The sequence below is a fragment of the Haemaphysalis longicornis genome, unplaced genomic scaffold (genome assembly GCF_048455015.1).
Source record: "Haemaphysalis longicornis isolate Haplotype H1 unplaced genomic scaffold, Haemaphysalis longicornis Haplotype H1 scaffold_6, whole genome shotgun sequence".
NCBI lineage: Eukaryota > Metazoa > Arthropoda > Arachnida > Ixodida > Ixodidae > Haemaphysalis > Haemaphysalis longicornis.
This window is the reverse complement of record NW_027526407.1, coordinates 98,286,771-98,310,605: the sequence shown is the minus strand read 5'-3', so window position 1 is coordinate 98,310,605 and position 23,835 is coordinate 98,286,771. Positions and strand designations below refer to the sequence as shown.

The following is a 23,835-nucleotide window of genomic DNA, read 5'->3' as shown; positions in this document are numbered from 1 at the left end:
GTGGGGACATACTTAAGTGGTTTCTAAGAAGCTTAAAAGCGCAACGTAGCGTGAGAAATGGCCGTTACAAAGAGATAATCATTATAGAAACATTTGGGCAATTCTTAACAATGTTTTCGATTTAAAAAGTTTTATTCAAAAAATTAGCTGGACACGCCAAACACGAATACAGTAAATCATTTAAGAATATGTAAAGTCTTCACATAAACAGAACTATGGCGATAGCTTCAGTAGGTTTTGTTTTATAGTAGTAAAAGTTTCAAATTTTCCGCAAGCCGTTCAACGTTACTTTCCAACAATTCCAACTTTCGGAATTTTTTGGAGAAAGGGAATTTTTTTTTTTTCGCAAAATAACTTCCCATATATTTTACCCTGCCAACAAGGAGCAATATATGAAAGTGCCGCCAAAATCAAAGATGTCGACGTGAAACCCCTGTCTGATCTTTCGTGAAAACGCCCAGGTACCAATTTTCGGCAGCCGCATACCACACGTTGAGACCCTCCGGATCCTCGGTCTCACCTTACATTATGCGGGCAGCTCTGTACCGACTCTGCGGACACTCCACAATTAGATCACCAGCTTTCCCATCTCCTTTGCCGGGTCGCTAACCGAAGAGCTGGACTGCACGAACATCACCTGATCCGCATTATTGACGTGTTTGTTATGTCCCGTATACCAACGCAATTCCGTTCTTGCACCGCTCACCGTCTCAGCTCTTGTTCTTCGAGGCCTGTCTCCGTACACTTTACCGCATCGCGGTGGGAGTGCCCTCATACGCCCCCGCTACACCCTTCTGGAACTCGGGATATACAACACTCTTAAAGGACGCATCGCGTGCCATCGCCGCACCCAACTCGAGCTCCTACATACGTCTGCACAAGGTTGCGCTATTCTTGACGCACTTAATTACCCCAATTCTGCACTACCCCCATACCACCGGAAGTCCCTCCTCTTGTCACTTCCGGTTATTTACGGGTTGGGTATTTTGAACCATGATAGATACCAATATGAATATGAACCCTGATCGCTACTGTCGTGCACTTCACGTTCAGGCCCTCTCCAGACGACTTCATTTTCTACTTTCTCACGGTTCCGTCGCTTAATTTACTGACGCCAGTATGGAAACTTAACAGACACGGCTTAATTTCTCCACCTCCACTCTTCTGACACTGCCCTGGTTTCTTTTCTTTCTTTAACTTATCGAACTACCTCGAAGAATACGTCATTTCCCTTGGAATAGAGCACGCTACTCCCACCGTCCCTACCACCACGTCGGTATACATTGTCTCCCACTTCCAAGCAGCCCTTCCCAATTTCGCTCACCCTGGGACCCGCCCATACACAGCTGACTTCGTCATTTCGATACTTAATTCGAATCCTCGGCCACTTTTTAAGTGCAATACACTTCTTAAGCGACCCTGAACCTGCGTCCACCGGCGATGTCCGCGCACGTGGAGATGGGCGCGCGCAGCCTGGCCGCTGACATAGCACATACCCACGTGGGGGATTGGCCAGGAATCTCCTCGTATTCCTTGGTAACGCGGGGGAGATGGGCGCGCGCTGCCTGGCCGCTGACATGGCACATACCCACGTGGGGGATTGGCCAAGAATCGGGCGTGAGAAGGGCTAATGCACCCGCTTAAAGGACTACTGACACGAAATTTCAAAGCTGAGATCCGCTCTAGCAATCAAGTACAACGACAACACAAATAGGTGTCTGTGAATAAATGCATCTTTCTTTCTTTGTAGTTGTGTGTGTGTGTGTGTGATCTCTCTTTCGCGAACATTACCGAACCGCGCCAATTCAACTCGTGCATTCGCACTTTCACATTCTTCCCCTCGGGGAAATGCGGGGAATTTTTATGTGGGTTTAGCTTCCTGGCCGCGCTCGTATGTGCGGAAACGCCCTACAAAACGCGCTGACCGAAGCACCTTTCCCGGGTCTGCCCATGTCCTGGTCAACCATGTGCCACCCGCTGATGGTTCGCACTCAGCACCGTGTTTCCCGCCGTTATTAATTACATATCCAACACCTATAATGCACCTGGTACCCATGCCCCAGTTCCCCTCTTACTCGTCAGGCATCGTGCCTCATTCGGCAGACTCAAACCTCTTCATTCCCCTTCCATAATATCTTCACCGCATCTATCGGCGCCCTATCCACCCGTCCTGTCCCACCTGTTCTTCATAACCATCCATTCCTCATTCTTATTGGGAATGCGCCCCACCATCTCTTGCCCAATCCTTCGCCTCCATCATGTCCTCGGAGCTCTGGCTATCTCTCCGCCGTAAGTGAACATCCAGGCTGCCAAGGAAGCCCTCCATGAACATGTGCACCGGATCCGCACGAACATTTTGCGGTACTACGTGTACCGGTGAATTCACGATTGAAATTAGGACCTAGACCTAGGCCCTGCGGGACAATAAAGTTTGTTCTCTCTTTCTAGGGTACCAACCCACGGTCGTAGCCGAGAGGGTAAGGCGACTACCTCCGTTGAACTACCAGACATACATTTGAATCTTGCAGGTGCAGGTGATTTCTTTTCTTTATACTTTTATACTGAGTTTGGTAAAACACCTGAATCAATGAATTGCGAAACAACTTCGCTGTTAACAAAGTTACGGATAAAATTTGTTTTTTTTTTCACAGGTGCCAGCACACTACATTGAATTGCATTGTTCAAATAGAACTGGCTGAAATGTACGTCAAAATTTGCTGCGTAATGATGACACAGCTCCTCGTTGTGACGTCAAACCTGGATCACTGTTCAGGATGTAATACAAGACTTCCCTGTACGTTCTTCGCATAGATTTTGCACGTTATTCTCTGGTTGTTATTTTGTCACACTTATTTGAAATACTTGGTATATTAAATAGGCGTAGGGAAAAAGGGAGTATGAATAAATTGACCAGAACCGCGTCTTAACAGCGTCGTTTCGTTAGCTATCGTGTTAGGAAAAGGGAGTATGAATAAAGGGGCACGAATGGCGACTTAGCAGCATCAATTCGTTAGCTACCGTGTGCCATAGAATGAATCATCGAGATAAAATTTCTAGAGAGGATAAAGGAAGCTCGGAACCTGCCCGCGCATGTTTTCCCTCGGCCATCATGACCTCTGAAAACGCCGCGTAAGAAAGCCGAACCGTTGTACGATTCCGCCCACCTGGAGTAACTTATCTTGAAACTCGCACTTTTATGCTGCATACAAGAGTCTATATAATAGAGAAGAAACGTAAAACCAGAGTTCATTACATGATTCAGGAGGGCAAATGGGGATATTTGCGGTTTATAGTTAATTGTTTCACATTTTCTTTTTGGCAAAAAAGTATTCCCTAAAGGGACGCTGAAGTGCATTTGACAAACTTCAGTTTTGGTTTTCATTGAATAGACTGGTACAAATAACAGAATTGTAATGCCTTAATCAGTATGTAAAACGGTATTTATTTAGAAACTCAGTGCGTTATTTGCGGCGGCCGCAGGAACTACAGTACAGTGACGCATATTCGCCTTGCGAAGTGATTGAACGATGTACAAAATTGGAGCAGATAAAACCGGTTTGGGCTTCGTTTCTGTGGAACAACGTGCTTGGCTTCCGGCGTTATCGTTGGCTGGGGGTTCTCGATGTCTTCTGGAATCGGCATACCGCGCTCCTGCCGTGTTGTCGGTTATAGAAATTGTCAGATAAGCCTGCCATAACCGCTTAGAATCATACGTTCACTAGCCCAGCCCTACGCAGTGGCTGAACCTTCTTGGCGTCATCGGAGAAGCGCAACTGCGAGGTGATTTGACCCCCCTTTGAAACTTCCCTGGCCCCTTCCTGTGTCGTAATAGACGTATTCGCACCAGGCCGACAGTCGGCTGATTCGGCACTGTTGCTGCAATCGGCAGTATTGTTAGAATAGAATAGGCCCTATTGCTGTAAGTTTTGCTATCAGGCAGATAGTATTGTTTTGTTGACTGGACATTGATTGCACATCAACTTATTACTTTCTTTAAGCATTTAGCTGCCGTGCCTCTGCTGTATGATCTATGTAGGAATGCTACCTCAGTAAAGGCTTTTATGCGGCATTATTCGTAAGGTTACACAAAAACAAAAAATATTGTTACTATTTAAAGGGACCCTGCAACACTTGCCATCGACTACTAGTAATGTATTTTGGGATAAATTCTATTGTCCCAGGAATCTCTTCCCGCAAGAATTATGAAAATCCGTTCACAACTAACGAAACTACGCGCGATGAGAAATCGCGCATAATCGTTCCCGCTCAACTCGACCGCGGGCAACGCGCTCTCTCCCGGAGAGGGAGCGGCTCGCGGCGTTCTCTTCGGCGGCCTTCGATATATCACATGCCGGGTAGTTTTCCCCTTTTCTCCGCAACGAGGAGGGGGTATTTCCGGTCTGGTGCCACAAAAAAGCAGGCATGGGTGCCTGCTCGCAAGGGTGCGCTCGGGCTGGTAGGGCGTTTTTGAAGCAATAAACGTTTGTAGTCGAGTGGTCCCGTTGAAAGGGAAGTATTGAGCTGATCACTCAAACTCCGCGCGCACTCAAAACACAAAAGAAACGGCAAAACTGTGCCTACAGGTTCAGCCATAGAAGAAGTTCGTACACAGCGATGACGACGACGGAAATGGGAGAATCTAGCCGCGAAGTTGACCAGTGACAGCCGATCGGGCAGCCATGGTCTATGTGACGTCCCTTAGGCCATGCCAGGGGTTGCATGAGGACAACTGAAGAGAGAGCGGTTGGTTTTTCGGTGTCTTTCGCATCGATTTGCGCACTCAGCGCTTCACGTGCACGTGTAATATTTGGCTCAGGTATTCCTGGCAGTGTAATCTACACGTCGCGCAGGTTTACTTGCACTGCTCAAAGAGTGTTGCAGGGTCTTTTTAAATACTAAACTGTGCTAACTTTTCAAGCCCTCCCGTTACGCTAGATGTTCTGCTAAGAACCCCTGATGCGTTGGCCGAGCCAGTCCTTGCCTTTTAATCTAAAACGCAGCTATTGGCCCACGCCTTCTGAAAGCGAAAACCCTCTTTGGTGAGGGAGTGAGACTGTGCAAAAAGGAAATCCTGAAAGTGGTTCGAGAAGTTCCGGCGGAGCAAGTCGCAAAGGTTTGTACCAAGAGTTTTTATTCGATGCTAACTAGATGCCTAGGTGGGTAAATATGCGACCTCACAACACTAAGCAAAATAGATATAGAGCACTGGTTTAGTTTTTCAGCAAAACAAGTGTGCAGGGTGCACACAAGACGTCACCAGCGTCTATTCTGGTGCATTGCTCTCAACTTTCCCAGCGCTGGTCAGGAGTGGCAGTTAAGTTCACCCCGTTCAATCGCACAAGCGGACACCAACAGTGCTGCTACAGAGACGTCGGTGCCAGATATTCAGAGCGCTATGAAGTACTTTACTTCAATGAACATCAATCGGTAACTAAGGGTGCCACTGCGTATGCCAATTCTAGGAGCAGCAACACCAGCTTGCTCCAGGGGTTTACTTGTTCAGCTTAACGCAGCTGAACCTATTCGATGCCCCGCTTTCATCGGACGCTTCGTTAAGCATGACAACAAAGGGGAGGACGATACAGGCAACCCCCTTCAAAGTGTGCTTTTCTTCTGCATGCACTCCTTCAGAAATAGGCAGCTATATTCCGGATTATACGCAGCGTTGCTTTCTGCTAAAAAGGCTTTTAGCGGTCGACCTCTTCTAAAATGCTTCCAACAGTCTTGGAGATAAAAATATTTGTAGGCTTGTTTCTTCTGTCCTTTAGATACCTTTCTTTGTCTGAAAGTATATCCCGCGTTAAAAGTACGAAATTCGAAGTGTCGCCCACGCAGTACATTTGCAGAAAAGTTTAGAACATTGTTGGCCGTGAAATTTCTGCTTTTCCTAACTGGTCGTAGTTTTATGAGCACGTTATAATCCACGAAATCAGGATAGCAATAGCAAGAACGTACGAGGTATGTTAAAAAAGTGTCCGACTTCTTTTTGGCGAACACCTAATGGATATGAAACAAGCGCGCTTGCATAAGCCGACCTTGAACCTTCGTGCGCATGTGTAAATTTTTCCCCGCCTGCCGATAGCGTCAGTCGCTGCGACGCAGCGTTTGAGTGAGGTAGTGCGCAGTGCTGCCATCGGTTTTTTTTATTGCAAGGTAAATGACGGAGCGACTGCAGCAGCCCTACTGCATCACATTTTGCCAGAAACTGGGCGACAGCCAAGTGGAAACCATTCCGAAGATTCAGAAAGCTTTCGGTGACGTTGCTATGAGCAGCGCACTGACTAAGGAGTGGTATAATCGGTTTAAAGACGGCCGAACATCGCTGCAGAGCGAGCCACGTTCCGTTCGGCCATCAACATGCCGAAATGACCAGGTCATTGCCGAAGTGAGCGCGGTTGTCATGCGGGACCGTCGTGTGACTATCCGAGAAATTGCGGAAGTGGGCATCAGCACTTTTCCGACACATTCAATATGACCGATTTGGCCATGAAGAAAGTTGCGGCGAAATTCGTGCCGAAGCTGCTCACGGTGGAGCAAAAGCAAGTTTGTTTTGTAGTCTCACAGGACACACTGGATTCCATAGACAGTGACTCCGACTTCATGAACACCTTAATCAAAGGTGACGAGTCTTGGGTGACGGGTACGACCCGGAAACCAAATCTCAGTCGTCACAGTGGAAACATCCCCCGTCACCAAGACCAAAGAAGGCCCGCCAAATGCGCAGCAACGTCAAAGTGATGCCGATTGCGTTCTTTGACTCCCGCGGTGTGTTACACCACGAGTACGCACCACGGGGTCAAACAATCACCAAAGAGTACTACAGAGCTGTGTGCGGCAGAAGAGACCGGAGTTGTGGTCAACAGGAAATTGGCGCATCCATCCCGACAATGCGCCTGCACATTCCTCGCACTTGATTCAGGCTTTTTTGGCGAAAAACCAGGCTCCTGTAGTTCAACAGGCTCCTTATTCTCCTAATATGGCCACCTGCGACTTCTGGCTGTTTCCCAAAATTAAGAGGTCATTGAAAGGAGCGCGATTTCAGGCAAGGGAGGACATTATGGTTGCAACGACAGCTGAGCTAAACTCAATGCCGAAAGAGTCCTTCTCTGAATGCGTCCAACCATGGCAGCACCGCTGAGAGAATTGTGAGAAATCCTAAGAAGACTACTTTGAGGGGGATTAGGTTTCCAACGCTCCAGTTAAGCCACTTTTTTTTGTTCGGCCAAAGGTAGGATACTTTTCTAGCAGACCTCACATACGCCTCGAGAGCAGCGATCGCTGCGTCGCCTGCCGCCGCTTCTCCGCGTCCTTTGCGGTATTCGCGCTGCGTGGCTGATAGCGCCTCATGCAATGTTTCGGTTCTCTTTCGCATTTTTTGCCTTTCCGCAAACCTACACAACTTGCTATGGCCTCGTCTCTTAGCTAATAGTACATTTAGGGCACTACAAAAAACAGCTGCGTCTTGGTAGAGTGCTCGAACACCTACAAGGACTATCCGAGAACGCGGTTCTGCGGACTACGTGGCCGCCATTATGGGCGTCGGTGACGGTAGCAGCATATCACCAGTGTCACCTCCGAATACGTTAAGCACAAGTGAATTCTATTGTCGCTTCGTTTAGACCTGATACTGGCACAGTAAGAAGTTGATTCTATTTTGCAGCGCGGACAACAAATGTCGCTTGGTTTCGAATATATATGTCGTATAAAAATATGTTTCGTTGATGTGATTACCGAAAACCTGACAATACCTTGTGCCTTTATGGGAATATAAGCTACACGAAGCTTCAAGTACATACCAAGGCTTTGCGCCAAGGCGTATATGCTTACTCACGCCGTATAGCCAGAACCAAATAAAGTTAGTGAAACCACGAAAAAATAAATTGTCTGCAAGTTGGGAACAAACAGAATAGCTCGTACGGGAATGCAAAATCCAGTTAAGCTTCGGAAATGCTAGAGAAGTTCGCCAAAACGTAAGCCAGGTAGGAATAAGCAGAGCAATTATATGCGAAATCCACTCTATATATCGGAAAACATTGAGGAGGGGAAGGGGACGCTTATTTATCATTGAGTGGGAATACGAAGCGAAATCAAGAAATGAACGTTTTAGAAATCAAGCACAGAAGTTGTGCGTTCCATTTATTTTTGTTTTTCGGCTTAAACGAACAGCTGATCACTCGTCCGTCGCGTTTTTGGAAGCATAAGGTAGGAAGTTCACAAGCGATAAAAGGTGTAGTTGGGAATATGTGGTATTTGATAAAGCACTGTGCTTTCAGTTTGAGCTACGTATTTCAGACTACCTCGGTCATAAGACTATGTTTTGAAGAAACATTGGGTCGGGTCCCGGATTACTGTATAAGCTCGTCTCCATGCTGCTCGCGGATGATATATGCAGCAGATAATCGATGTTTGCCGGCGCTCACCTCACGACGAACGACCCAGGATTAAATGTTTTGTCGTGTGCGGATCACTGAGTATAATTTTCTATTGTCCATCGTACTTCTTTCGTAGAATTTTGGGGAAATTTATGACACACCGGCTTGCCAAGGGCAGTGATCAGTATCTGTGGTATGACATTGGCAAGCGTAACTAGCACGCTGTCAGGTATGAGCGCTCGGCTAGGTTGTGCAAGCGCACAAAACCGATTTACACAAGTGTATAGCCGTAGCATGGACGTCTGAGGAAACGCTGCTTGAGGACACACTGTTAGTAAATTTTAGGACAGTGGAATTATAATCAGCTCCACGCACACGCCGGTTTCGCGACGCCGGCCTGTGACACACACCTGGCGCTTGTACAGACCGAATTAAGATCACTAAGATCGCGTTAGAAACATTATTAAATGCCCTATATTTGTGAACAAAGTGACTGCTCCACATAAATATGTTTTTCCAACGCATACAAACGGTAAATCTCAATCGTGAACGGGCCGCAAAAGCAGCGGCGACATTGAGCAGCGGGCGAGATCTCCCGCACCTGCTTTCGAAACTTGCCGCTAGAGGGATTTTAGTGGCGCCCTTACAGGCAGCGCTTGAGGCGTATATGATTTCCTTCAGCTGAAACGACAGCTTTCCCCAAAAACCCGCGTTGGAGATCCCTGGTACGCAGGTCACTTCGTGGTAATTATAAAACGAAAGTCTTGGGTGGCCCATTCAGCAAAATAGGTAAACATAGTTCCACCCAGTCTGAAATCTGCTGAAATAGCATAACTATGGTTCCCTCCTCTCGGTTCGAATGTACTGGTGCCGTGAGAATTGGAACACGGGAGCTGGGACGGAACCTCATGGGAGTACCGCGTAGCTGGACCGGCGGCAAACGGTGATACCCCATCTTGAGATGTTAACCCACTTCTTGTAACCGATATTCGAGCATTTTTGCGCAGCATACTGGTCCCGGTGATGGCGCTGATAGCATACACACCTAAACAAATTTAAAAAAAAAATCGCTGTGGCTTAGCTCAGGCAACCTTGGATATGCAAAGCAAAAGCTTGGCTTAGTCTGATTGTATGTTGGTTTTGCCTAATTAACCATTGATGCAGCAGTATTGTCGACCACAGCTCAACGCCGTTCGGTCCTGTGCAACGCTCACAGAAGTGGTCCGCCTCCCTTTCATTCGCAGTGAACTCGTTGTTCCTCTTCGCCAGGCGCAAGATGACCCACGTAGCCAGAGACGACCCGGTGCCGCATGCTTGGGAGGCAGCGGGGTTGGTCGGCTGCCGATCAGCTGAGCTCCCGCAACTGCGCGTCAGCTGATCAGTTCAGCAGAACGACTGAAAACGGGGCCTTGAGCGCAGCGCCGAAAGCGGGCCCGGCGAATCACGCGTTGCGCTTCGAGGGGTGTGTCGCAGAAGGGGGGGAGGGGGGGGTGCCTGAGGTGAAAAGGTGAATTTGCGCATCCGCGGCGAAACCGATAGACGGAAGTAGTAAAGCTTTGCTCTAAAAACTGTCAGTGCACATCCCTGTGAGAGCGCCGCTTCTCCGGCAGCTCGTGTGCGCTGAAAGTGTGGAAAAGACGACGCCGTCAGATGTGATTCCTATCAGTACCACCACCCAGACCAGTAGGCTTCGAAGAGTGCTCAAAGCCAAGTTAAAAGAAGTGGTTTGAAATGTATAGGGGGGCTATTAATATCGGCAGGCGCACATGCGCGTTGTCGTCATATGATTTGCCGCCGGTGAAGCAACACGGCGTTCCTATGGAGTTCGGCAACCGCTACCGGGTTGAAATTACTTATGACGGCACCTGTACATGGGCACTCCCCCTTGAAAGGAAGCGCCGTCACCTCTCAAATTCTACGGCTCACGCAAACGAATTAGCAGCGGCACGAGGCTCCATCCCCTCTTCCTCCCCTAGCGGAAGCGAGAGAAACCGCCCCGTGCGAAACCGCTGCGCCCTCCATCAGCGCGTCTGGGAACCGGTTTCTGAGAGGCCTCCGGCGAGCCTGGGAAGCTGCTCCTACACCCCTACCTGACGCACCACCTTGAATCTGGCGTGACGCACGTCAGATCAACTCCACTGCTGAATCTGGCGTCTGGCTTGCGGAACATAGAAATGGTTCCTTCGAAGGCGTGATAGCTTGCACTGACATCCCTGTAGCTGCCATGTTGACGCACTCTAGCACGGTAGAAGGGTCTCAAATTATCCACCGCTCTTACCTCGATCATGTCTGAGTAAGCTGATAGCCATGCACCAGAAATGACGGTGATGTCCTTATGCGTAAGCCGTATTACCACTAAACCCTCAAAGGCGTGAGCTAGAGCACAGATACCGGCGTCAGGCCTTGACTTCCGCTACGAAATTTACAAAAATAAAATAAACTACTCCTTTATAGGCGCATAACCTGGCCAGCTTAGCTCCACAATAGCGACAGGCAGACGTCCACGCCGGTATATAGAGGTAGGGAAATATTTTTGGGGGAAAGGGTGGCTCATGTTTGGCTACGGGCGGGTGGGCCCCAGCCTCTACTGCCATTCCTCTCCAGGCTTTAAGAAACAAGTCCCTCTTAACCTCAGGGTGGGAACTGGTCAGAGCTGCCTCCCATAGCTCGAAAGTGTTTGTGGTGTTGAGTACTGATGGCCATATGGTGAAACAGCCCCGCGTTGCCTGGAATAAGAACAAGCTGCAAAATTCATCACCGGTCGTCAACTCTCCCATTTTACACGGCGGCATGAACGAGCAGCGGTGTAGTGCGTAAGAAACAAATCGAAGCTATTAGAAAGCATTAAGGTGGATCGCGAAGGAAAGAGTATCCAGCGCCAGGATTGCAATGCACTTCGACAAAAGGATCGAAACTATGCAAGGCATCAAAGGTGCTAACCTGGATATTCATGTTTTTGTATTCCCGGAACATAATAAATGCGTACGTGTCCTCAGATTTTTTAAGCGCATCGTGATCGAAATCTTCGCGCATGACCCGTAGCTCCATAACTGGACGTAGAGTAGACTCATTGTTTTCAACTTGCCTCTTACAAAAGAATTCTTGCCGTAAGAGCACAACCTGTAAAATTTTCGAAACAACCATGACAAGTTACCGTAGCGTTTTTATACATCCGTGATGTTCGAGCTTTAGCCCCAAGTGGTTTGTATTTGAAGAAAGTTCGGCTTGGAATATGCATTTAATGTTAAACAAGAACAGTCCGAGAAAGCGACCGCAACGCACCACACTTTCCCTGTCGATCCAAGATTGGTGGTATACGAAATACAAAAAGCGTCAACACGCGCTTTGCTCAGAACCCCAAGATGGCCGGCCGCAGCCAGGCGTCGATAAGCAGGCATAAATAAATAAGTCAGGAGGCATGCTTCGCGGCAATATTCAGTTATCTTTACTTATCAGCTTGTTTTGGATTTTACCCGTGCTGGAAGTCCGGTTAAGCTAAGGCACCTGACTTATCACCTGACTCCTCGTACTGTCGTCAAAAACTATCAAATCTTCCTCTCGTTAACTGTATTGGTAATCTTGCTGCTGGCCTCACTTTACATAACGCCGATTTTCATGCTTTCGAACGGCTTCTATCTGTCTCCTACGCAATGCGCCGCTCCCCGATCCTACCACCGTGTAAGCAGAGGGTTGAGGACGATGGTGTGTCTCGCTCATTGCCTGTTAGCCCGTTTTGATGCGTACTCCCAGTTACTTTATCTGCGGTGTACTAATGTGAACGGCCACTCAGTGGGGACTCCTGTCCACACTGGGTTTTAGGGCCATGACGAGGCACACACTACAGCCCGACCACACCTCTCCCGGGTGTTCCCTCCTCTGTAGCCTTTCACAGAACAGGATTAGCCGGAGATTCCCTATTGAACTAGAACAAAATCGCTACGCGTGATCGAAACTCTTGCCCCCGACTCCCCTGTCACTGGCTCACACGAACAAGCGGCTGTAGAGGTGGAAATGGATAAAACTCCTTTCCAATACTGCACGGTGCAACGCATGTGTTTCTGTAAATACAATTTCCTTCCCAAAGTCAATTCTTCGGAGCTCTAGAACGTAGCGTTTGGTTGCTGTTACCCAGACAGACAGAAGCTCCTCATATCCTGCGCTTCAAAAATCGCCGCACAGCTCCAGCTGCCAGCCAACGCCTCGCTTAGAAGACTTGTTCAATGAGGCCCTCTTTCTCGCAACTACCGAGTTGAAGCGTGCGCTTTAACTTCCTCGTGCTTCGAAATAACACTTGCTGTCGAACCCCTCGCAAGGAGGCGCTTCACGGCTACTAATGTGGTACTGGTGGAGCCGCGTCCGATCTTCAGTTCTTCCAGCTGATGAGATTTACTGTATTTCTGCGTTGAAAATGCCCGCTGGCGAAAGGACACACACGCGCCAAGCAAAATTGAACATTGATTAGACCCTCACGAACCCACGTTAGCGTTAAAACATACATTTTTGGTTCAAAGCGATGTTGTTTTATGGCGCAGGCGGCAATAGCAATCGCCCTCAACACCAGCTCGGCATCACAGATTGCAATCACGTTTCGAGTACGGCCGTCCAAAACATCATTCCTGGTATCGCGGTACAATTTTGGTTACGGCACTCAATATGACCCTCCAAAACCTTCTTACCCAACCAATCGGCATCATCTGGACACCCGGTACAAACTGGGGTGGGAGGCAACGACGCCGCCTATACAGCACCTCAAGAACTAACTAGCCGCGCAGTGCTCGCCCCCACTTTCCACCACCGTACCCGGTCGGCACGCGATCCGCTGCACTCATACCAAGATGTCACCGAGAATTATCATCGCTCCCTCCGCTGCTTTGCCTCTACCCACTCGTAACTCACAAAAGCTTAGGAACGCCTATGGCGACTTCCCCAAACCAGTTACTTTCCTGGCCGTTCCCTCCACCACAAGACCCATCCCTTTCAGTTCCTTTCCCCCAACTGCCCCCTTGGACACTATCTCAAGCCATGCAGACCGCATGATCGAACAATGACAGGACACGCTAAGCGGCTCGCAACCCGGGGGATCAATTAATTCTGTTCAAAAAATAATTCGGCACTAAAACAGGGACGAGAGGAACACGTAACTCACAACACGGTGCCGATTTACGTGTTCCTCTCGTCCCTGTTTTAGCGCCGATTAATTTTTTTAGCAGTATGTACCAACTCGCCCACATCAAGCTTTTGTTAATTCTGTTCCCCCGAGTGGGAACTATCGCCGCCACCATTTGGCCGGCGCTGACCACACGTTGGCAAGCTAACTTTCTTTGGATATAGAGCGTTTTCTCTCTCTCTCTCTCTCTCTCTCTCTCTCTCTCTCTCTCTCTCTCTCTCTCTCTCTCTCTCTCTCTTTTGCCACCATCATACTATCTGAACATTTCTGTTGGAACGTTTACTGATCAATTACAGGTGAGTTCCAAATGAACATCTGTAACATCGCCGCAACTTATATGCATCGCACGGACTTGCCCGTCATAGTGGTCATGGGAATGGCGTATTTAAAAATAAAATGATGCCAGATGCCCGTAGACAAAACAAACTATGTGCATATTTTCCAGTTACTCAGATATTCTTGCTCCCGATACAACGCCTGCAAGGATTTTTTTGAAGATAGACATGGGACTCCGCTGATCAAGGTATGCATAATTCGGAAAACAGTTGTTTCACCTCTTATGGCCATCACTTTTAATTTTCTTCTTTGGCTTCTGACCGATTCACTAGCCGGCTGGATAAATATTCAAGCGTTGTTTGGTAAAAACAAGCCACGAATGCACGCTTACAGGATCGATGCACAGATCGCTCTCGGTAGCCTTTAGCTGGAAATAAATTTTTTTTTGCGGACTTGTCCACCAACATTTTTGCTTCTCTATGAAATAAATACCCAATTGGTCGTACCTTTCTTGATGATACACAAGGTAATCAGTTGTCGGGGTTTTTTTTCTAACCTTCCTTGGTGTTCTAGAACATAGGCACTGGGACTGCCGAAACGGTACTGTGAAACGTCCCCTCTCACGATAACGAAGCAATGCGGTGCTGGTCTCGGCTATGCGTGGCATTTGTTGGCTTCTGCCCTTGAATGAGCAAACATAGTTACGATGTTGTAACTAGTTCATTCACAAGCTCATACATTATTCGAAATCTTGAAATATACTAGCGGACGGACAAAAGGCTACGAGTTTCAAGGCGTAGAGACAGACGAATAGCCTCTGCTCTCAACACAGACCTCAAAATGGCGGAGTCTTTATGGTACTTAACTAAATCAACTACATTTAAAATTTAGCGGGGCTAAAAATGCGAAGCGCCCCCATTCCTGGAATGTAGCTGAAAAGATGTGGGCACTTTGATTATTGTCAATGCGTTCCTTTTGAAGCCCAAGCCGAAGCCCATGTGATGAGGTCCACAAAAGTTTGTAAATTCCGCGCACTTGCCTGGTCCTCTCTTCGCCACAGCAATCATGCCATCGCGAAGCTGCGGTCCGTTTTAAACCTCGCATTGCAGAAAAATTAAGACAATGTATGCATTCCTACCCTTATCTCACCCCCACCTTCCCTTCTTCATTTCTTCGAACCAAATTTACGTAAAGCGAGTGACACAAATTGGGTCTTATATACCACTATAAAAACGCAAATGCCTGCGGAGTTGCTAACTAACTAACTAACTAACTGACTGACTGACTGACTGACTGACTGACTGACTGACTGACTGACTGCAATGGCTTACTTGCACGAATGCTTTGCTCTGTGGACAGCCAATGCACTCGCCATTTGTACAAGTGCGGCACGCACACACACAGCTGGCTGGCGCCGCATCTTTTCAAAGTGCTACGAGTTGTGCCGCGCCTCCGCCAGATGGCGCCACGGGTCCCGCGACCGAGAGAAGACGCAGTGAAACATGCCCCTCGCGAGGGCACGATCAAATGCAGAGCATTTCCGGGGGCGCACGGCGTTAAGTAGTTTGCGTTACGTTAATGTTGTTGCACTTGTGGCAACTGCTGACGAGAGAGCGCTCGTCAGCAGTAATTTGAATGAGTCAACGATATAAGGCGCGTTCGTAACGTCCCATTCTGTGTCGGCTTTGTGGCGCAGTGGGTAGAGCACCATGTACATTGCGTTCCGCCCGCAGGTTCGAGGGATCGAAACCGGGCGCCGGATAGTATTTTTTTTATATAGTAGGGACAACGACGGTGCGGACTACATACGTCAACGTGGGTGACATCGTGAGTTACTGAAATGCTCTGCATTTAAAACTCGAGACGGCTTTATTGACAAGTGTTTTATATCCGCACTTGTCCGGTCGCACGCCACACCAGAAAAGCTCAAAGTGACACTTCACACTTACTACGACATTTTAACCTACAAGACAATCTACGTCGAATGAAAGGTATGCACGGTTGTTTGCTATGTCCTGTTGCGGCAATGCCGTCGTAATCGGCCGAATCTACAAACACCGTCTTTGTATAAATTTCTAGTTCATGGTGAAGCGTTTAGCAAATTCATATCCGTGGCCGTTTTAAACAAATTTCGCATCATCAATACAGCGTAATAAAACAGGGATGAAGAAGAAACACGTGCAACAACACAGTTCCGGGCGCTGTGTTGTTGCGCGTGTTTCTTTTTCGTCCCTGTTTCATTGCGCCGTAGTAATTATTAAGCCTAATGTACCAACTCACCCATATCAAGCTTTTTTTGGTAAAGTATTTGTGTTTTTAACAGCTTTCCTCTCCGTTGCACCTTCTGTCATTCCTTTCTACAGCCACATTGTTGTGGGATTCAAAGCATTATAATTTTTTGTGACGACCTCCGAGAGAAATTACTTCTTCGTCACTGCTTCTCTGCAAAAAGATGTTTTAAGGCGACATACAGTTAGCATCGCAGCCTACCTCCTTTTTTCCTCTTTCCACCTTTCAGATGACTGCCTGCCTGATACAAGATCTCAAAGACAATGTAAGCTTAACGGATGTTTATATGTTCGTTATCGTAACAGAAGTTTGATCATTACACTATAACTAAGTGATTGCGAACTGAACAATCAATTTACAGCTTGATTAAGGATAACGGAATGTAGATCTTGCGACCATGTTATTGCAGCCAAGAAATATCGGGGGTGGTCTGAGCAGGAGTAATTTTTGTGGGGATTGGTGAGTGTCCCCAACACACTCCTCCTTCAACCAGCGAATGACAGGAAATCGGCACCATTGAAAAATACGACTCTTTCTACGTTTAGATGGTACATTGTTATTCCGTTACCTCCTGTTCAGTGTATATATATTGCTTTACTACATGGCTTATTACATCTCGTTTATAACTATGTTGGGAACGTTGCCTACCACAGTACTCCTGTCAGAATTATTTTCATATCCAGCGGTGCTAGCGTGCGAATTCACGTAGAACGTCTCCACTATTTCTACTAGCACATCCATGTCGTTCGTAACACGGACACTTTCCTTTGTACGCTCTAAGGCAGTCTCGTCGTTCAGCCTCAGCAGAATTCCTTCCAGTGACCAATTCATGCAATCAACAAAAAACTCGGCAAATGACAGCAACTCGCGTTTCTGTTCACTCGCACATTTAACCTGCGCTAGGGCACTGCCCAATACAAAAACTCCTGCTTCCATTACGCGACGCCACAGCGACCTGCTGAGTGAAATCGCATTCTCTACATTGGCACCCTCGTAGAAAGCCTCAGCCACATCAACCTCAAAGCTAGTATTTGATACAGAGGCTTAATGCACCTTCCACTTGGAGCTCCTATTCAAGGGGCCATGGTGACGGAACGCGAGTTTGCTTCACTATAAAGACTGCCTTAATAGAATACCCCTCAGGAAACCACTTTTAACGCAACCTTCACTCAAATATGCTATGTAATTTGAAGAAAAAAATGAGAATGGCCGCGCGACCCACTTGCTCATTTCCGGCAATAGAACCTACGACGTATTAAGTGATTCTATGTGATTGGCTGCGGCCGGCAAAAGCAAACGCACATTATGCAGGGCTTATAAGCTTGAAAACGAGCTGTCTGCGCTTCAATTTAATGCGTATTCATTTTATTGCAGTAAAAATTATGGCGGACACTCTGAAAGTTACGAACGTACACGTAAACGTGGGAGTACCAGTGCGTACTGCTGTTGGTACCGCGTGCACTAGGCTTGTTATAGTTGAACAGAAGTCCGGCGCCTTCGAGTTCCCTATCCCAACCCTGGGCGAATGGCGTCAGTGACATTGTCTTAAGTGACCCTTGTTTGCATAGCATACCCAGTGTTCTACAGAACGATTGCTACCATGCATCACAAAACATGCCAAGTGAAAATACGGTTAGAAACACAGCGAGTGCGGACTGCAGTATAGTGGCGCCATCTAGGAGGACTGACACTAAACAAGGTGGTTTGGAGTTCTCTGCAGATTAAACAGCGCACTAACCCTCGCTTGAACACCTCCTCTGAATACGTCATGCAGATTTCACGGAACACACGAGTTAACGGGAGAATTTAACTATTGGCTAATATTTTTTTTTTATTTCTCAATGAAGAAAGCGTCGTTTGCTGCCGCACAAGCACTGGGGCACTACCAAAGCATCCATTTTTTTTTAATTGAGACAAAATTTGTATTTTGTCTGCATGTCCCTTTTAGCTTGGCCAAAACAATTCTTACCACCTCAGTAAAGCTCTGTAATTTCGCTTCCTTTAGCGCTACGTCTTTGGTGGGGAACATCCACACCTGCAGCGCACTTACCTTTCTGTGCGGCCTGGAAAATACAGCGAACGCCAGCTATTTTACAATTTAAAACCGCCTGAATGGCTTTACCTATACTACTGAGCGATATAGTACATAATGTATAGGCCAAGTATGGTGATCGCAAACACCAAATACATTCTCTCCACTGAATCCTAGGGTTTATCATTGCCGAAGAGCACAGAAGCGGGCTCTGCCACACGACATTTTCCGCACCCTCGAATGTATCTCGGAGATCTTACCACCGCTTTTATCTGGTGCTCCAACTCTTCGGGATATTTGTCAGAAAACGTGGCCTTTACCACCACTTCGTAAGGAGCTCTTGGGCAAGTATTGCGCAAGGCGGGCATGTCCTGTGCCACTGATGAAGTTCCAGTTTCAGCTCTGTGAGTACCGCGGATGTGGTACTTCTATATTGTTCACCTCACTTGTATCCACGATTCCTTCATCATCCTAATACAGCTTTTTTTCTGCTCTTATGTAGGAAACTTTTTACAGGACGAAATTCAACCTTTCAGACACTTTTGTACCAGATATGATTGCCTTCCTGGTAAGTCGGCCAAACAGTGTGCTGTAAGAGGCATCATTCATATTAGGTATTTGTTTGGGTTATGATCAGGCAGTTGGCGCCACAAGTCCTTCCCTGGGTTTTGGCATTTTGTCTCGAGGAACGACACGGCTGAAGTTGTTACGTGTCCAAATATTTCTCAATAAATTCACGTAATAGGATCAGACATTGAAGGTAATGTCATGCACATTTATAACAAGGGAGGCTTCCGCGCATGCGTCAGAAGAAAGTAATTTGCAGCCTTCACATATGTTATGCCATTCAGACAAGGTGTAGCGTTGACGCATATCTTCAGAACACCTTTAACCTAAAGTAGTAGTGTCAGAGACAATATGCTGGTGTCTCGACAAACTTCGACAGAACAGCCTGGAACGGGAAGAAAGCTTTCGATGATCGAAGCTTATACATAAGGCATGCGTTGTTTCCCCAGAAATTGGTGGTGAGATGAAGATATTTGACAAAGGCGCCTTCAGGGCTCTCGCGTATGCAACACAAGTATAGATAGCAATTCTTTAAAACTGAGCAGGACCTTCGGGTATGTCTGCATTGGATTCTGACAATCGTGCTGCAGAAAACAAGATATACATGGCGCGTAAATAATTAGAGCTGCAAGCTTCGGAGAATGCGGACCCGATCTTCCTTCCACAAAGCACGGGAAACTTTCTGACATCGAGGGTACTTCACTGTGAAAGAGAGGTAACGTGCGCAAGTTGGTGTATATTGCTTAAACGCAAAAACATTACAAGAGACGGCTACCAATGAAGACTAGACACATGTTGTTCCTCCTTGCTCCTGTCTTTTGCGCTGCTTTTCCGCTTAACCGAGGGAACTATCCTACACCCAGTTGAAATACCGAACCATTCAAGTAGTGCTCATATCTGTGCTCTCGTGCTGTAGACGCCAGTATTGCATAGGCTACAGACAACTTTCCAAGAACCTCCGAGCACAATCCCAAAGCGTGCTGCTGCCTGCTCCTGAACTGTACGAAGATTCAGTAAATGTTCTGCACTTGGGTGGTGCTGCGTGTGCTCTTTGGTGTCCTGCACTTGTCCAAGGTTGACAGGCTTCCCTGGAATGAATTTTTTGTGCAAGTGAGCCCCCTTACACTTCTTCAAAAAATAAAGCCAGCCAACACCTTTTTGAGTGAATTGGCGTCTACCGAAAAGCTACTACACAGATCACCGTTGCATTGACATGCCTGTCCCCTTACAGCACCTTGTTTAGGCAAGAGCCAGAGTGAACCTGCGGGATCAGGAATCAGCATACAGACACAGCATGGCTCATACAATCAGAATGTTGAGCAAATGAATGCAAATTTAACAACCAATTTACCGGCGCTTTCTCGAGCTCTGCGACACAATACCACACTGGTTGTTTTTGTTCAACAATGGGACATGCACTAATTCTGTTATGAAGCAGTTGCAACCACAAGCACTGTACTTAAAGTATTCACGTCTAGAAAGAATTTATGGAAGTGACTTTAAAATTCACCAGCAGGAGCAACACCTGTCAGTTGTTGTCATAGCTAATAAAACACCGCCGTGCTTCTTATAATCGCTGTTTGTGTTCCCACTCTTCGTAAAGGGATGTGTTCAAAAATTTGATGCTGTGACTACCGATCGTCAAACCATGGATGACACGATGACCGTTATCAGGACGACAATAATGACATACGGATGGACCTGAAAAAGTGGAAAAAGTAGCGACCATTCGCTATCCTGGTTTTATGCAGTCTTAGAAGTAGTGGTTGTCGAAACCTTGGTGTTGTCGGAAGTTTGACAAGCGGTGAATGTGTTGCTCTACTTTTGGATACATATCTGTGCAGTGCCTTTAATAAAAAATAATTCGGCGGCTTCGCCGTTCCGTCTCTGTAGAAATAAAGCAATGAATTCAACACGTAATATGTGTCTGCATGAACTATGGTTCTAACCCGTGAGAAAGTGTTGACGGAATGAAAATTACTTTTTGCTGACTTATTCAGGCCCTTTACGGGTGCATCCAACACTTTGCTTTTGAGGCTTGTCGTGCCGTTTTGAATGCATAGTGAACAATTCAAATCACTTTCACATATTTGAGGTTGTTCTCAACTTTGGTGCTTTTTGTCTTTTCCTTCTTCGAGAAAATAGGCAGCCACACTTATTAACAAACCCACGTTACCGTACTCAGGATTCAACAATCTTAGCCACTACGCCATCAACGCAGGTTGCCATGATATATTCGAAGTTCTCTAAAGAGACCACCGAGATATCGCGTGTACAGTGTAGCAATATTTACCCCAACAATTGTGAAACATTCTCCCCTGCGTTGTTAACTACAGTTGCTTTTACGCCATTCCACCTGTTTAATTTGTGGCTGACCATCCGGTCAACGCTTTCTATAGTTGCGATGCGGATCCATTACAAGCCTTGAACAATGTACAAGCGATATGGTGTTTCTGCCGCAGGTATAAGCTGAGATGAAAAAAACTGCTTTGCAGTAGACACTCAGATTACAGAACGCGGAAGGAAGGATTTAAGTTAGTGGAGATGCCTTAGACCTCCTACACGTGTCGCTCATTCACGGCATAAAAGTACATATGCACTGCAGGCAAGCACGAAAGGGTCTTGCCGAACATTCACTCAAAGGTAGTAGCAACTCTCGAACGGCCGGATCCCACCAAACACAGATTCCATGAACATTATTTAAGCCCACTTAAAACAACACAGCACAATCATGCCGTTTATAACTGTAGCTGACATACCACTCCGACTTTATTATGCACATCACCCCTAGCAAAGCTAGGCTCACCCAATCAACTAAAACCAGTGACATTAAACAGATTCCGGAATTCTCCTCCTTCTCGAACACGATTCTTTCCGTATACTAGTGTCGTATGTTTTGTGTAAAGGCTGTAGTCTTTCAGGTCTACTTAAACGCGAAAATTTTGATCTGTCTGTCTGTCTGTCTGTCTGTCTGTCTGTCTGTCTGCCTGCCTGCCTGTCTGTCTGTCTGTCTGTCTGTCTGTCTGTCTGTCTGTCTGTCTGTCTGTCTGTCTGTCTGTCTGTCTGTCTGCTTGTCTGTCAGTTCTTCTATTTAGCCATCCGAACAAAAGGTAAAGTAATTCTTTAAAGAGACGTTTACATAGGCCGAACCTTTCCAAAGCATTAACTCTGAGATTCATCACTGGTTACGACTGGTCATTACTGTTTGGCAAAAAGAAAATATTAGGCATATTTTAGGCTATACATTTATGTGCAGTGGGCAACTGCAGTGTATATTTATTGAAAAAGAAATGTGCGCTTCTTATCAGTGATAGCAAGTAAAACACGATATAAAAACATTTTGACAGAAAAGCACAAAAACCTTCCGCGACGCCCTCTCGGGGCAGCATTCCAACAAGTCCAACAGTAACAAAAGGTTCGAGATGGTGCGCGAGCTGTCGAACGTGGGAAAACTGTACTGCCTTGAGCAAATATTTACTGGGTTTATTGTGATAGAAGTCAGGCGGACGGGGAAGAGCGTGGTAGATGTTTTGGAAGTAGCCGAGGAAAATTTCGGGGGCAGGGAAACAGAATGGTATCGTCTTTATGTGATTGCAGCCAAGTGAGCGGGCAAGCGACCATTGTTTTCTTTTTACCAACGATTGAAATATCACCAATAATGCCTTTACAAGTGTCATCGTGAGTGCGTTCTGAAAGTAGCCAGACGAATCATCATCATCAAATAGGGAAAACCCCTGCAGACAATCATCAAATAGGAAAACCCCTGCACGCACGACAAGGTTTCCAAGCGTCTCTTGTTTCCTTTTCGGACTTCACATGATTTCTTTTCTCTTTTGCTGTGATTTTTACGACAGCTTTTTCGCAAACAGGACCCAAAACATTCTCCTGGTAAAGGGCGTTCTGTTCGCAGCACGCCTGTTTCTCGAGGGCGGGGGGTTATGTTTTGAGGACCTGGTGTGTTTACTGCTCCTAATAAAGCACAGGTCTCCACTGCTTTCTCGAGTCTTCCGCGGACCAGTCTCGAACAGATAGAAAGAAATTCTTTAAAGATCGGGACTTATGCTCCCATTATGCATTGTGCCGCCCGAAATGGGTGGTGACACCAAGGAATTTCGTAACGGCTTGTACAGAGCTCGCCCGCATCAAGTTCAAATCAAGGTAGCAGTCCTGAAGACGGAGTAAGACATTCGGGTATGCATTCCATAGAAGGCTGATCATCGGGCTGCTCAAAACAAGAAATTCGTCCAGATATATACAGGCTTATAAAACGCAAGCTTAAAGGAGAGCTTACTCAGCTTTTCTTCGGCAAGGTGTCAGGAACAGCGAAGTTATTGTACTGGACACTCTTCAAATGACGTATATTTAAATGTAGTGCACAGCTCCATTATCTAGTTTTGGATGCCAAGTATGTCGCCTCGAGGTCGACAAAACTGTCCACAGATGTTCAAGGTGGCTTTGGTGACGTGTTACTCCTGGCTCCTCTATTGTGGAACATTAAAAAATTCGCTCTGTTCATGAGAAAGAGTAATGGAAGACCGCGTTTTTGAACTCCGACCGAGCAGATCAAACCTAAGACATCCAGCTGGCCGAGGACTTTGCTAGACCACATGTGTGCAGCAAAATGGTGCTGTGCAACCAAACCATGCTCTCCCCAGTTTCTCGAATGAAGTGGTCTCAGTCTTTTTCTCAATCTTCTCTCTCTCTCTCTCTGTCTTTCTCGGTTGCTGAGAGGCGTGACCTGTGTATTTTGTCTTTCTGTGCTGGTGAAAGTTCCAGCTGCTTCCCAAGAACCACATCTCTGTGCAAGTACGCCTCTTTCTACTTGCTCAGAAATAAAAGCACTACCTCTGCTTTTCGAGTTGGTTCGAGTTGGCTGCATATGCAGTTCCTGTTTTCTATGCATCTATGTGAGTCTATAATAAAAAAAACGGTCACCGTCGAGAGGACGTTCATTTATCATTTATTTATTTATTTGTTTGTTTGTTTATTTATTATTTTTTATATTTATTTATTTATTTATTTATTTATTTATTTTTATATTTATTTATTTATTTATTTATTTATTTATTTATTTATTTATTTTGATTGATTTTTATTCACTGATTGATTGATTTAGGGTTTAACGCACCGAC

General features: G+C 46.6%; 1 protein-coding gene and 1 pseudogene across 2 annotated transcripts; both read left to right on the top strand.

The window, feature by feature from the left end:
* The first annotated feature begins 2,658 nt into the window (after nt 1–2,658).
* On the top strand, nt 2,659–20,566 carry LOC144141797 (uncharacterized). Of its 2 annotated transcripts, XM_077673289.1 has the most exons (6): nt 2,665–2,794; nt 5,001–5,113; nt 13,985–14,062; nt 16,334–16,369; nt 18,639–18,704; nt 20,307–20,566. In XM_077673289.1, exons 1-6 carry the CDS (start codon nt 2,701–2,703, stop codon nt 20,406–20,408), a joined length of 489 nt encoding a protein of 162 aa, XP_077529415.1. In that variant the 5' UTR covers nt 2,665–2,700; the 3' UTR covers nt 20,409–20,566. The 2 variants fall into 2 exon arrangements, 1 of the variants encoding a protein (XP_077529415.1); XR_013316703.1 differs by lacking the exon at nt 18,639–18,704 and having other exon boundaries at nt 2,659–2,794.
* On the top strand, nt 6,158–9,750 carry LOC144141675 (protein GVQW3-like; annotated as a pseudogene).
* Nucleotides 20,567–23,835: the final 3,269 nt, after the last annotated feature.

Excerpts from the sequence above, each read along its gene's own strand:
- LOC144141797 (XM_077673289.1), top strand. The coding sequence starts at position 2,701 with ATGTACGTCAAAATTTGCTGCGTAATGATGACACAGCTCCTCGTTGTG. Across the intron at positions 14,063-16,333 it reads ATGGGACTCCGCTGATCAAG|ATGACTGCCTGCCTGATACA; the intron begins GTATGCATAATT and ends TCCACCTTTCAG. Across the intron at positions 16,370-18,638 it reads TACAAGATCTCAAAGACAAT|GAAACTTTTTACAGGACGAA; the intron begins GTAAGCTTAACG and ends GCTCTTATGTAG.